Raw genomic sequence first — 13,853 nt, 5'->3', positions numbered from 1 at the left:
GACTATTCCGCAGACTTTTTTTCAACTTTTTCGTCACACGAATACGTCGGAGTTCTGGATGAACGCAACCGTGAAAGAATTATTTAAATCGACGTAGCCTTTCCCAAGCCAATTCGTGCCATACAAACACCATTCTATTTTTATTTATATAGAAGATGGAAGATATACTAGAGGTCCTGACAAACTTCTTGTTGGCCTCAAGTAGATTGTTCAAAAACAACATGAAATCTATGCTTTCATACAAAATGCGCATATAGCTTTAGCACGAATAGCCTGATTGGTACCGGGTCTGTTTTGCATGGTTGTAAATAACGCAAGAATGATTTATGAGGTAAAAAACATGGGAATTGTGCTGCATACATTCCATTTTTACATATAAAAAAGAAAACATTACTTTAGGCATTACGGGTGGCAGCTAGCTTTATATATAATTTGAATATGAACCTAAATATTAAGATGACATCGAATATTTGGAAATATGGAGAGCATGGTTTAGAGTAGTTTGTTGTATAACGAAATTAGTAATTTAGATTCTTTTTGCAGGAAATAACCTTTTCCTATTGTTTAGAACAAAAAAAAATGGTTTGCTTTGGTTAAACAGTACATTTGAGAAAAGTTTTGAAGTTACACCAAAACAATTTTCTGAGCCTCCAGATGACAAGAGCTGTTTGAGATGTCTGTAGATTGAACACATTTCGGACCTCTATATATTTTGGACCCACTGGGCCTTTTTCCAACAAATTTCCCAGTCGTGTCTAGTACACGACACTGAAGACGGCCTTACAATTGAGATCGAAATACGCGTATCTGTCAAAAGATACAAACTACATATAGTGGAATTAAATGGTATATTACTAAATTCGGATTTTTCATCTACTTTAATTTCCACGATTAAATAATAAAAATCCACTCAATGCGCAAGTCATTTGAAAAGATAGGATTGTTTCACACTTTCATCAATAGATTGTACATGAAAAAATGTTTTTATTTTGACTTAAATTTATTAAATTTAATCGGTTCATCAATACAACCATTACAATACGTTTAACACAGAAATTGCAGCCGTCAGCAATTTTGTAAACGTAAACAAAAACTATTTTTTCATATATCTGGCCCAAAAGGCGAAAATTCTTTTCATTTTTCATTGTTATTCGAATGATTGATAATACTGTGCGGGGACCAAAACATATACTTTGAGAGTCCAAAATGTATTGGGGTGTCCAATTCAACTTCTTAGGGGGTCCAAAATACAAATTACTGTTGGACAATCCAATGGAAAAAAATAGAAGCAAAGTTTTTTTTTTCAGAAATTGATATAGGGGAATTTACGTATTCTCGGCAGTCTAAGCAGATGCCGCGCTTCTTTTGTAATTTTCTCTGAAATCGGCAGACAAATTACGTGTTTGTCTGTTTACATTTATGCGCTTCCCAACCCTCTACCGATTAACACCGACAGTCCTAATAAAAGCTATTGTCGGCAGCCTCATTCTCTTCGGCAGCTTTCCCATCAGAACTGCAGGCAAATCTCTTCGGTAGCTCCAAATCGATCGCATTTTGAGACGTGATTCTTTTGAGTTAATGACATCTCATGTGAAATTGTTTTGATTGGTGTGATTTGATGTTCTTTTTAATTTTTGATGTTTTGAAAATGTTTTCATTGGTGTGTTTTGATAGGAAAATACTGTGTATTTGGTGTTTGAAATTTACCCTAAGTATCAAATATCTCTGCTTAGCAATCGTTCAAATGTACCTACTCTAATACATCTGAATGACCTTATGAAGGCCTTGAACAGTCATATACGAGAATGGAATCTGGTCAGTTTGAGATACAAATTCATAACTATTTCATTATGCCAAAAATAAAAGTAAATGTTGCTAATTGTCGAATAATAGTATTCTACCTACTCGTTGTGAAAAGCAGCCCTGTTAGAATATGAAATTGAGTCACTGTATATGTCGATGAGAAAGCAAACGAAACCCCAGAAAAAAAATGTGGAGGAATGAACCGAAAAAAAACCGTAAATATTACACGACGATGTAGCTTCTCCGCACTACTCTAGCTGCTGGGTAATTAGACGAATGTGAATCGAAGGCGTTTGTGAATGGGGCCAGGGTAGGTGGGCGCCGCGGTGCTGATTACATGTACAATACGATGAGTCAAACCGACTACATTCATTTGCACTGGCTCTATGAGCTAGCGCATTGGGCATCGTTTCGTTTGCCAGGGAGGCTCGCGGCTCGAGTGGAAAAAGCGAAAATAAAAACGTAAACACGCAGATGTTGAGATTTCCTTTCGCTATGACCACGACAACGATATTGAAACCACAATGAAGAGACTCTCTGCCTGCGCTGCAATGCACACCAAAGTTCAACGAATTCCATCGTTATGGTGTTCACACCCCAAGGTGCACTGTTTCAGGTGCGTTCATCAGCGAAGGTTATTTTTGTTTGTTTTGAGTTTGGAATATACTCTAGACTTGAGCAAGGCTCAAACCACCTGAGCTGAAACCATTTTTTAGGTTTGAGTTCTTGTCGATGGTCCCTTCTGTATTGAGTTATGGATGGCCGACTTGTGCCCCTACTCACGTTTTGACAGGCACTAAACTGGATAAATAGTTTGCAAACGTTTTTGATATTCTTATTTTAAGCTTTCTGATAGTGCACAAAGCTAAAATAAAAAGTTCACTGTTGCTGCATGCTTTCTTCGCGAGATTTGTGCCTTTGAAGTTTCAATGCAATCTTAGAAGTTGATTCCAAAACGTGTCACCTTAAATTATTGATCAACTGAACAGTTTGGCGATAATTTAGTTCAACTTCAATCCCTTTATTTTAATTTCAATGTGAGCTTTCTAAACATCCAAAATCAAAAAGGGTGCCGTAACGCTACTTACATTTGGTAGTTTAATGAAGAAAAAGTATCTTCTATGTAGCATTGTAGCATTAGCTCAGGTGTTAGGTAATTTTATTACGCTTTAAATGTGTTAGGGGATAATTTTATGGATCATGTGCATGTGACTAGTCTGCAGACGATCAAAATACGCATTCATATTTCAAAAGTCACCTATCGACTAGCATAGTAATGCAGTCACACAAAGTAACATCTGTCGAAAAATTCATGTGACATAGTCGTGTCGAGTGATTTCTTAGTCGACAGTGAGTTAACACTTCAGTCGTCGCGCTGTTGTATTTTGTACAATACTGTTGAAAAAATCTCGCTTTTCGTTCACTACAGCAGCGTGGTGATTCTGACGGTGGCAAACCATGCGACGACTAGAAGGTTAGGGACGAATGACCTTCGGGTTAAAGTCCCTCTCAAACAACAACAACAACTGGAAGGTTAAGTCGAGTTATGAAATAGGCCCTTCAGACTTTTGTGCACTACCGAACTTTACGGAACGTATGTTATTTATATACTTCAACTCGTGGACTAACTTATATTTTAGGCTCAAGGAGCTTCAAACAGTAAAATCAGAGAATCATCAGAAAATGGCGATGAAGCTTTCTCTCTTGTCTCTGTTTTGGTTAGGCAGCGTCCATAAATGGCGTAGCATTTTTCGGCCAATTTTTGGTTCAAATCCCACCGGTCGAGGATCTTTTCGGGTTGGAAATTTTCTCGACTTCCCAGGGCATAGAGTATCTTCGTACCTGCCACACGATATACGCATGCAAAAATGGTCATTGGCATAGTAAGCTCTCAGTTAATAACTGTGGAAGTGCTCATAAGAACACTAAGCTGAGAAGCAGGATCTGTCCCAGTGGGGACGTAACGCCAGAAAAAAAGAAGAAGTTGTGAACAAAACATTGAAATGAACTTTCGGTGATATTGTTTGCACAACTATAGAAATATTGCAAAATAAGCTCTTGAAAGTAAAAGTAGGAGAAATTTATCGAAAAGTTGAATAGAGTCTCTCTTTGCATTTGCCTTTGAGATCAAGGTTTCGGAGATTACGTTGAATTTACCGAAATTTCAAGAGATTCCTCTTATTGGCATTAACGTTCCCACTGGAACAGAGCCGGCTACTCAGCTTAGTGTTGTTATGAGCACTTCCACATTTACCAACTGAGTGCTTTCATTGCCTAAGTTGTCATTTTTGCGTTTGTATAATCGTGTGACAGGTACGATGATACTCTATGCCCAGGGAAGTCAAAGAAATTTCAATTACGAAAAGACCCTAGACCAACCGGCAATCGAACCCAGACACCTTCAGCATGGCTTTGCTTTGTTGCCGCGGCTCTAATCACTCGGCTAAGGAAGTCCCCAAGAGCTGAAACGTTTGGTAAGTTATGGAGTTTCGTAGATTGTACGTATTTCTCACATTTTTCCTCCTTTTTATAGATAAAGTCTTAAAAAAAACTAACATCTCAACGAGCACTATCTCAGCAAGAACATTATAAAGCCTGTCTCGATGCATCTTACAGTCTTACTTTAATTTGCAAGATTTAATTGTCAAAGATGAATAATGCCATTATTTTTGGAAGCGGAGCTTTGCAGAGGCATACCCTGACTAAGTTCGTAAACATACAGCTCTGGGCACAAATTCCAGACTGGTTGATGATCGTTAGGGAATCAAAATGTTCACGACTTCTATATACATAGTGTACCATTGTGTTTGACTCACAATACAGTGAATGGAAGATAAATCATTGTCGCAGTAAGCACTTGATATGAATAACTTGATAGAGCTAATACAGAGCTAACATGAGCATCAAGCAGCTGGGATGAAGCGTCTGGAGTATGGAAAGAAGTTATGACTCAATCCTATTCTAAACGCTTCCTTGCCGTAAAGGATTCAATGACATTACAACAGGCAATCCGTGTAGGGTCGTGTTTCAATTTCCCATACAACCCAAATATGCAACCCCTACAACTTCGATGCCCGCTCGCGCTGCATGTGGTAGTCGTCGTACCAATGCACCGCGCACCATTCTGTTGTTGTATATTTTTGCATGCAAACCTTCATGAAGCTACGCTGCTCCACGAACGATTCGCATACATATTCTTAAACTTGAAAAAATAATTATTGCTGATAAAGGCAACAGCCAAGGCTCATTGAGCACTCTATGCCTGTTACCTCCGCTCCTCCCACTACCTCTTGATCTGAATCCAAACGAACTGCCTGGGTCTGGGAGGTTCAACGCGCTGTCTTACTTGCACCAGCTGCGGCGTGCGGCGACTTCGACGATTGCATCCAACCGTTTCTGTTTGTTGTAGCTAGCGAACCAGCAGCGATACATTCGACAACCGGGGCTGCCTGCATGCGCCGACCGACAAGCGAACTTTGTTTCTGTGGTACGTGTAGATGTAGGATTTTTTTCTTCAATTTTTTTGTATGGGTTCTATTTTAGTATTATACCTTCGTATTCTGTTTCTCTCGCTCGATTCTTTTTTGCTGCTGCATTTTATTCCATTCGTTTGCTTCTCAGCGTGTGTCGTTACATTGCATCCATAACATTGCTGCAACCTTTGGCGATTGAGGCTGCACGGCTGGTGTATCCTATTAGTAAATGCAAATTTATTCCAATGTGGTGAAGCTCTCTGTGTCATGCACCGACGCGAAGCTACATTGCATTTTTTTTTCTTCTGCCGTACTACTTTCGGCGTATTGCGCCAGGCGTCTATTTGACTGTCCTCGATGCTGCGAATGCCTCCAACGAAAGTCGTAGATTACGTTTAGGGCTGACAACTGTCAATGTCAGTGTATGCTTTATGGTGTGACAGTTGATTATCAGAAAATTTCAATCGCTTTCCAAATGGCGAAAATCTGCTATGTTCAAAAGATTAGGACAATCTCTGTAGAGCATGTTGCGTTGTATCGAGACAAGGAATTTCACAAACGCTTCTTTGCGTTGTTCGTCTACACGCTCTGGATATTGTCTTTCTTTCTTAGGTACCAAGTAACAACAAGAGATCTTCGTAACGAAGACCGCGACAACGACGATGATGATGTCGAACGACACACTCTGTCCTTCCGCTTCCTCACGTACTGTCGTTTCCACTTTCGGGTACATTCATATGTGATACCAACTACACAATCACTGACATCGTCATCGCCGTTGCCGTACCGTAGTCATCCTATTAGTCGCAGGGAGCGCGTTGCTTATTATTGAAACATTTTCATTTATTTTTAAAAGCAGTTTTTCTGTTCTTCTCGTTTTGCTTCTCCAATACACAGTGTGTTGTTCGCGTATGTATACGATGTTATCGTAGGAAGGTTCATTGTGTTGGTGCATCGTCGTCGGACAGCAGTACCGCAGAGAAGTTCAATGTTTTTTTTCGCTCTTTTGGCTGTTCTGCTGTTGGTCTACTTTAGTTGGATCCGTGGTTGTTGTCTACCAATACTGATCCATGAGCGACATGAATATACAACGGAGCGGTGGGATTCGCTCGGTTGTTTAGCTAGTAACTAGACAGTGTTGATGGCAGACAATTGCGTGACCAGAAACATCCGAATGGGAGGTGTTCAAACATTACCTAACTATCACAATTCTGATTATTGGATGTACCGATGCAATCACACCAGATTTGATAGCTTTCTGATGAATCGTAAAATAGCAAGATTTCTTTAAATAGCATACTTTCAACCTCAGCGTAGAGAATCCTGGATGATCTACGAGTCGGAGTCCTATAGTAATCAATACATTCAGCTGTTTAATTTTGGCCAGGCGATGAACGTAAGATGATTTTGCTTTCAGGGAAGTGTTTAGAACCATCTGCATAAACTCTTCAGAATTTCGGATGCTTTGCGATTTTAGCGCAGCTCTCACAGAATGACGATATTTATGCAATCATAGAACGTCAGATCTACTTGCAAGTCCAAGGATCAATATCGATAATCCACTTCCAGAAGTCCTTCGTCAATTAATACAGCCACTAATCGCATTTTAGTCAGGTTATATACGTGAGAATTTTTGCTTTCAGTAAAGTGTTTAGAATCATCCGCAGAAATTTATATTAGCTCTTCGGAATCTCAGATGCTTTGGGGTTTTGGCCCAGCTGTCACAAACTGACAATATTTATAAGGCGGACTATAGATGATCAAAGAATAGAGTGCTTAGAACAGTTTTGATGATAGTTTTATCAATTTGTTGTCTGAAAAGAAGCTAACGCAAGGTCAAGTCAAGTTTAAAAAGCAAGGTCGTACGGAATGGGTGCACGACGTTAGGCATAAATACGATAGGCATAAGTACGATAGGCATAAATACGATAGGCAGAATAAACGTTTGGCATAATGGATGTTTGGCATAATAGACATTAGGCATAATGGACGATTGGCATAATTGCCAAAATAAAAAAAATGTTTGTGCGAAAAGTGATCTGACTTTTTGGCAATTGTGGATGGCTTCAAAGATCAAAAGTGTGTACTTTAAAATACGATTGCCTATCAATCGTCCCATAGTTGTGAATCCTTTGAGGTCAATTTATAGGATAAAACTTGATTAAATGATAAGCATTACAATGCTGTAAATTACCTTCATTAGCTTTGTGGTAATTTCTCTGACCATATGTATCGTACACAAATAGGAATGCAATATGGCCACTTTGGTTAATAATGGTGGAAGTGCTCCTAGAACACTAAGCTGAGAGCTTGGGTTGGGGCGTAATGCCAAGAATATGAACGACGCTGTAATTGCTGCTCATGTTTTGAGTTTAGTTGTACACATTGGCAAATTTTTCTTCAGAGATTATCCCTTCTTTATATTGAAGGCTGTTCTTTATAGCTATACTGTCGACAAAACTGTTGGAGTTAGTGCTGCTAATGTTTTACAGTGAAACCTCCATGAGTCGATATTGAAGGGACCATCGACTCATGGAAATATCGAGTCATGGAACAGTAATCCTTTGGAAAGCTGTTTCTAGGGACCATCATAGTAACCATGAAATTTCGTTTCTAGTATGGTTCCATGAGTCGATATCGAGTTATGGAACATCGACTCATGGAGGTATTACTGTAATCAGAAAAAAAATCTTTTTTTATAATTAAAGTGTTCTTTCGAGACATACTAATTCAAAATATTATGTCACTACCTGAGACGAGACTCGCGAAGACGGTCTTCTTTTTCTGTGATTGCTGAGTTTTTTTCTTATTCCACTTTGTGCATACCAATTATGCGCATGCGCATACCAATTATACGCATGCTGTTCAAATCCTCACATGAACCTCTCAGCAAAAAATGATTAAGTTTGCATCACATCGAATCATAAATAGCCATTTGAGTGAAATTTCATGCCAGCAAACGTAGAAGACATTAGAAATAATTAATCTTCTGCTTAGATTTATCAGCAACTTTGGAAAAAACTGCTCCGCCGACTGAGGTTTTTAATAACAGTTTACTTTGAACACAATACTTTTCACTTTTTCAGCCATAAAAACGGTGGGCTGCATTTGACGTTTCGTGAGAGGGGAATCTGGGCTGCATATGACGTTGATATTTTTCCTCTTCGCGAGTCTCTCTCAGGTCACTACTACTCTTAATACTTCCATCATATATTCTCCCTTCTTTGAATCATAGGCTATTCTTCATACTTAAACGGTTAATCTAATGACTGTAAGAAAGGGACCTTCTTTCAATTATATGCTGTTTTGTGGATTCTTGCTGTTCTAATAGTTGTTGGAATTGTAGATGTAAATATTGAGGATTTTGCCCTCCAATAGACTCACACCTAAATAATTTTGTCCCACCAAAATATTCTCCCACCATGTTTGCCATATATTGGATGGCGTCGTAGCTAACAAAACCAACAAGTAACGCACATGTAACGCATTATGTTGGATTGTACTTTGAATGCAAGGTGCGTGCTTCTATGAAAGTGCCATATAAACTGATGTGTGAGTATTTATTTTTCCTCGTTGAAGATGTGCACGATAATCTATTCCTCAACTAAACGAACAATATTTCCATAAAAAAATGCACGCTATGCTAAATGCTGAATACTATGCTATGTTAAATTTGAGCTTGACTGTAAAATTGACTTTGAAATTAAAGTTTAATTTTCAAATTCGACGAATTTCAAATATTTTCCAGGTGCTTTCGGCATATGTGGCTGATCAAAATTGTTTGAAAATCATCAAAAACTGTTGGCAGAAGAGGCAAAGGAACTGTTTTCATCACATTAAATTAATGAGCAGATTCGCTTTTATTGGCGTCACACCTACCTCTATTTTGCCTTTCTTGGTTGGTGAAGAGTCTTCGATAAGTCACCTAAACAGGGTTGCGCCTTTATCAGGGCTTTGGACATGTAGCTCTGGTTCTCACTAGTTTCCAGTTCCTTCGGACATGCTACTATGGTGAGCCGTCATGCGTTAGCGGTGTCACACTACCAGAATTTTATTGTTGAAGGTTATGTGACCTATCATAACATGAATTTTTGACTTGACTCTAGATTGTTGTCTTCAAGTTAATCATTTGCATTATAAGTACTAATAATTACATGGATTCTTTGCCTTCTTTAGAATTAACGCAATTATGTAAGAAAATTATACAAAAAATGTCATATACTCTTCAAACTAAACATCTCTAGAAATAAATAACACTTGCTCATCTATCTATATAAATAAAAATGGAGTGGTGTTTGTATGTCACGAAATAACTTGAGAATGGATGAACGGATTGATATAAGTTTTTCACTGTTTCACTCGACAAGGCATGCGACGTGATCGTGTTAGAAACAAGTTGAGAAAAGTCTCCGGAATAATAAGGAAAACGAAAGAAAACTTATGTGTCATTTTGTATGGACCAATGCACGAGTTCACTAATTTGACGTTTGAGCGGTGCCGAATTCACTCGTTGCCATGGTCACGTAAATAACACGGCACCGCTCAAACGTCAGATAGTGAACTCGTGCATCGGTCCATAGGGGATTGCATGACGTTTCACAACAGCCTACTTGATGGCAAGACGAAGTTTTCCGGGATCACTAGTCGTAAATATTAATGGATACATACAAAATGGATTGAACTGCACTTATGAATGATAACAATGTCCATGATAACAATCTTCTTCCATATCTTCCGGTAATGGATTCATTGTCAAATTTCATAACACCTGAAATAGTCATTAATAATCAACCAATTAATTCACACCCTCGTAACGCTTTTTGTATGAACTTTCTATTATTTTTTTATGAGCTGTTACATCTTAAGGACATCCACCCACCTCCATCACCGTAATGGAATTTGTAAATGGACCGGAACAATTTTCGATATGAGAAGAGTTTTGAATGACACACACGCAAATTATTTTATGACAAACGTCCATTATGCCTAATGTCTTTTTGCCTAACGTCCATTATGCCTTACATACTTATGCCTAACGTCCTTATGCCTAACGTCTTTATGCCAAATGGGGTATACTCGTACGGAATTATAAAAATCAAATTTCGTACATAAAGAACACAGCCCCTTCAACAAAAATCCGCAACTGCACACGCCAACGCTGGTAAAACAACCATCGACGAGAAGGAGACGAGCGAACCAGTTTTCCAGCGATGCTAGTTGGACGATCTTCAACCAGGTCGGTTGACTGAGTGGCTGGCTGACTGGTTCGGTCGTCTGTACTGCTGCCTGGTGGTGCGCAAATTTGGAATTCTTCTCCTTGTCGCTCTCTTTCGGCTCCTTGGCCCAAACGCTTCACGGCCGAACGGAACGAGGAGCAACTAGCTTCTTTTGCAGCACCAGCACAGCTCGTCACAGTCGTGCGTTGCTTGTTATATATGTGTGTATATGTATATGTGGACACGCGACCGGGCTGATTTGCTCTGTTCCTTTAAAATAGCTTAGAGATATGTTGGGCTTATGACACGGTTGAAATCGCCGCCACCACAATACCTTCGATCGCTCTCACGCATTTTACGGGCGATTTTTGGATTTTTCGCCTGATAAGGTTTGCATGGGGTTGACACCAGAGCGAGCGGTAACGACAGAAGGTTATCAGTGCAAAATAGTTGTACGGCGCAAAGCCCCACCACACGCATACAGAAACTCTCCGTTCTAAACGAGCCGCCGGATAAGGCTCAATTAGACATGACCTCAACACTCGGTTACCGACTCAGCAGGCTGTGTACGCGCTTTCGCCTTGAAACTGCTGCTCTGCAGCCGCTTTTATTGCTGTTGTTTTGTGTTTACGTTGCCTACTGTGATGTAAGTCACACAGCTCTTCAATGAGCGATGATGATGTGGACACGACCATTGTTCAGCATGTCAACAAAACATTATTTTTTGTTTTCAATGACATATAGTGAAAGCGAATAGTTTAATATTTTTTTGAATAGTTTATTCATACAAAAACTATTGAAAAATATATGAGAACGAATGTAACAACCAGTCTGTTATGTTGAGAGTTATTCTCTTCTTGAATCTATTAAAAAATAAGTTTGTCTGTGTAACGATGAATGTTAGAGCCGGAATGTCAGCGATTAATAAAAAAAACGACACTTACCAGGGCGAAAAAGTTGGTGTGGCAATCTTCCAAACTTGCGCCGTTAGTTTGGTGATTCTGGTGCGTCATGGTTGTGTTATGCTTAACATTTTCACTAGAGAGGTAAAAACAATTTCTACACTGCTTTTTGCTGCCACTCTACTTCGGTTATTTACTGTGTGGGTAAGATTGCGCTTTGCTTCTCCCTACTTCGATTCATTTCATGCACCAACACAAAGATTCGCAGATATTGGGATACACAAACACTGTTGCACATTCATCAACTTCTTTTTATATTCGAGACTGACACCTCTCTCTCTTTACTTCTCTTCGCCTGTAATTCGGCTTCGCAAGAGCGAGATTTCTTCTCAACTCAGTAAAAAAAAATCTTCCCAAGCGAGACTGGTTATTATTCACTTCTGCACAGCGATATCCTTCTATTCTTCACCGTACTTTCGTTGCTCACTTATTACGCGGTCAATACCGCCTAATCACCGCGGGCTACACCGTTTACTAGACGAAAATTTTCACCATCCGATGGCGACGGTAGAAAATGGCGGACATGGAAAACAAGCTAAAACACTGTTGTCATATTTGACATTTGCGAAAATTACGCACACATACATCGAGCATGATAGCGGAAGATCTCCATACATTCGTATCCACGCAGCACTAGATGGATCTTGACCGCCTATATTTATGCATTTTTCCGCACTCACACGAGCGTTTTCACTAATACACCCACAGGGGTGTAAGAAAAATTGAAGAATTTTCCCTTTTTCCTACTTTTCGGTGAAAAACTTTCTTAAAGTGAAGAATCGATCCACTTTCACCACTTGGTCAACATCCGTTATCCGTTATCCAACAGGATTCACTTGTAACTTCACATTGAGAGCTCAGGCTTCACTTCAGGACAACCCTGCGGCGTTAATTTACACAGCCACCGGGATATTGTGGAATAAAAAACTTCACTTCTTACTCACTTCGGGAACGCAAAAATAATCCGTCCGTTCGATTCCCACGTCGAGAGTCAATTATATTTAGAAAGTATGTTAAGTCTGAGATCTCGATCTCACTCGATTGAAGCTAATGTCACAGTGTTGGTTCTCGTTTCGTTTCTAGCCGAAGGTCTCTCAATATCTGTGTCTCTTTTCTGCCTCCGTTCTTCACAGACGGTTCAACATACACCAGCTTTTTGCAAATGACGAGCAACCTGAATATTCACCAACACGATTCCACCCCTGCGCTTCACAATCTTGTCTTGTTTTGCTGCTAAGGTAATATTGGTGGGAACACTGTTCACGGCGGCTATTCTCGCATTACTAGGCAGCAGCAAGTCTGGCAACAATGTAATGTTGCTTTTTTGACACAAACCTTCGCTTTAGTGTGAGCGTGCGTAACAGCCAATGTTTATTACTTCTCTCCATTCTCACTGAATTTTATTTCGGGGAGATCTTAAGGTTGCTCAGACTCAATGGAAATGCTACTGCTACTTTTGATGATGCGATTGTATCTCACACAAAGTCATTAAAACTGTATATCTCCATGGTATCCACACCATACAGCCACTGACACCTTCGCCGTTCACTCGTTTTCAATAATGGGAAAACAAGAGTAGGAGGGGTGCCCAGCTACGAATGGGAGCAGCACTAGCTCAAGAGAGAAATTGCACTTTTTTCCTTCACTTCCACTGATTGGCCGACGTTGTCACTTTTAAGCCCCGCGCACTTTCACCACTTTTATCGATTTGAGTTTGGTTCCATCAATGTAATCTTCCACCACTGGAAAAAGTCTATTGATCTAAGACTTGGTACTACTAGATCCTTGTAAGCTACGTTCTTCTTTGAAAACGTAATAAGAGCTTGCAGACAGATATTTCTTCTGAACTACACACAAGAGAGTAGATACATCACTATTAAAAGCACAACGAACCGATTGCGATAAACGTCCTTCTCCGACAACGGTTGAAAGCGCAATGATGGAACGATGAGCGCTGCTAGTGGGAGTGAGTGCACTTCAGTGACTAACAGTATGTGAGAAGTGAGCGGTGGCGACGGCTCGTTTCGCACCGAGGGCGGCTGGATTTGCGTATTTCCATCGAATCAATGAGTACTCGATTCTTCGCGTCGGCGATTCATACGGCGAGCTGATTCGTTCAAGTGAGATACCTGGTTAGGTGTAACCTGATGCGTATTTAGGGGGAAGCGTTACTCCCCTGTCTGAATGATTGTATTGCGGCGCTTATTTTAAATCAACATCCAGCGGCGGCGTCGGTAACGCGCAGATAATATGTGCGCAATTCAAACGCAACGTCAAATTCCAAGTAAGCTTCGATTGTTCCGTTCTGCAATGACGCACATGTTCCAAAGTTTCCAAATCTGAAACATTTGATGATTTTTATTATCACTGCGACGGTATATTGCGGTGCTTATTTTAAA

The 13,853-nt window shown here is 39.8% G+C and overlaps 1 protein-coding gene across 3 annotated transcripts in view; it reads right to left on the bottom strand.

Moving 5' to 3' along the window:
• LOC110675422 (mediator of RNA polymerase II transcription subunit 13) overlaps positions 1–13,402 on the bottom strand; it is a 102,072-nt gene extending 88,670 nt beyond the window's left edge. For all 3 annotated transcript variants that reach the window (XM_021840391.1, XM_021840392.1, XM_021840393.1), the window contains exon 1: positions 11,437–13,402. In XM_021840391.1, the coding sequence (XP_021696083.1) occupies positions 11,437–11,505 (69 nt within the window). In that variant the 5' untranslated portion in view covers positions 11,506–13,402. The remainder of the gene's footprint in view (positions 1–11,436) is intronic.
• Between the last annotated feature and the right edge of the window lie 451 nt (positions 13,403–13,853).

This window comes from Aedes aegypti, chromosome 2 (assembly GCF_002204515.2).
Source record: "Aedes aegypti strain LVP_AGWG chromosome 2, AaegL5.0 Primary Assembly, whole genome shotgun sequence".
NCBI lineage: Eukaryota > Metazoa > Arthropoda > Insecta > Diptera > Culicidae > Aedes > Aedes aegypti.
The sequence above is the reverse complement of the archived record's forward strand: the minus strand, read 5'-3'. Positions and strand labels throughout refer to the sequence as shown.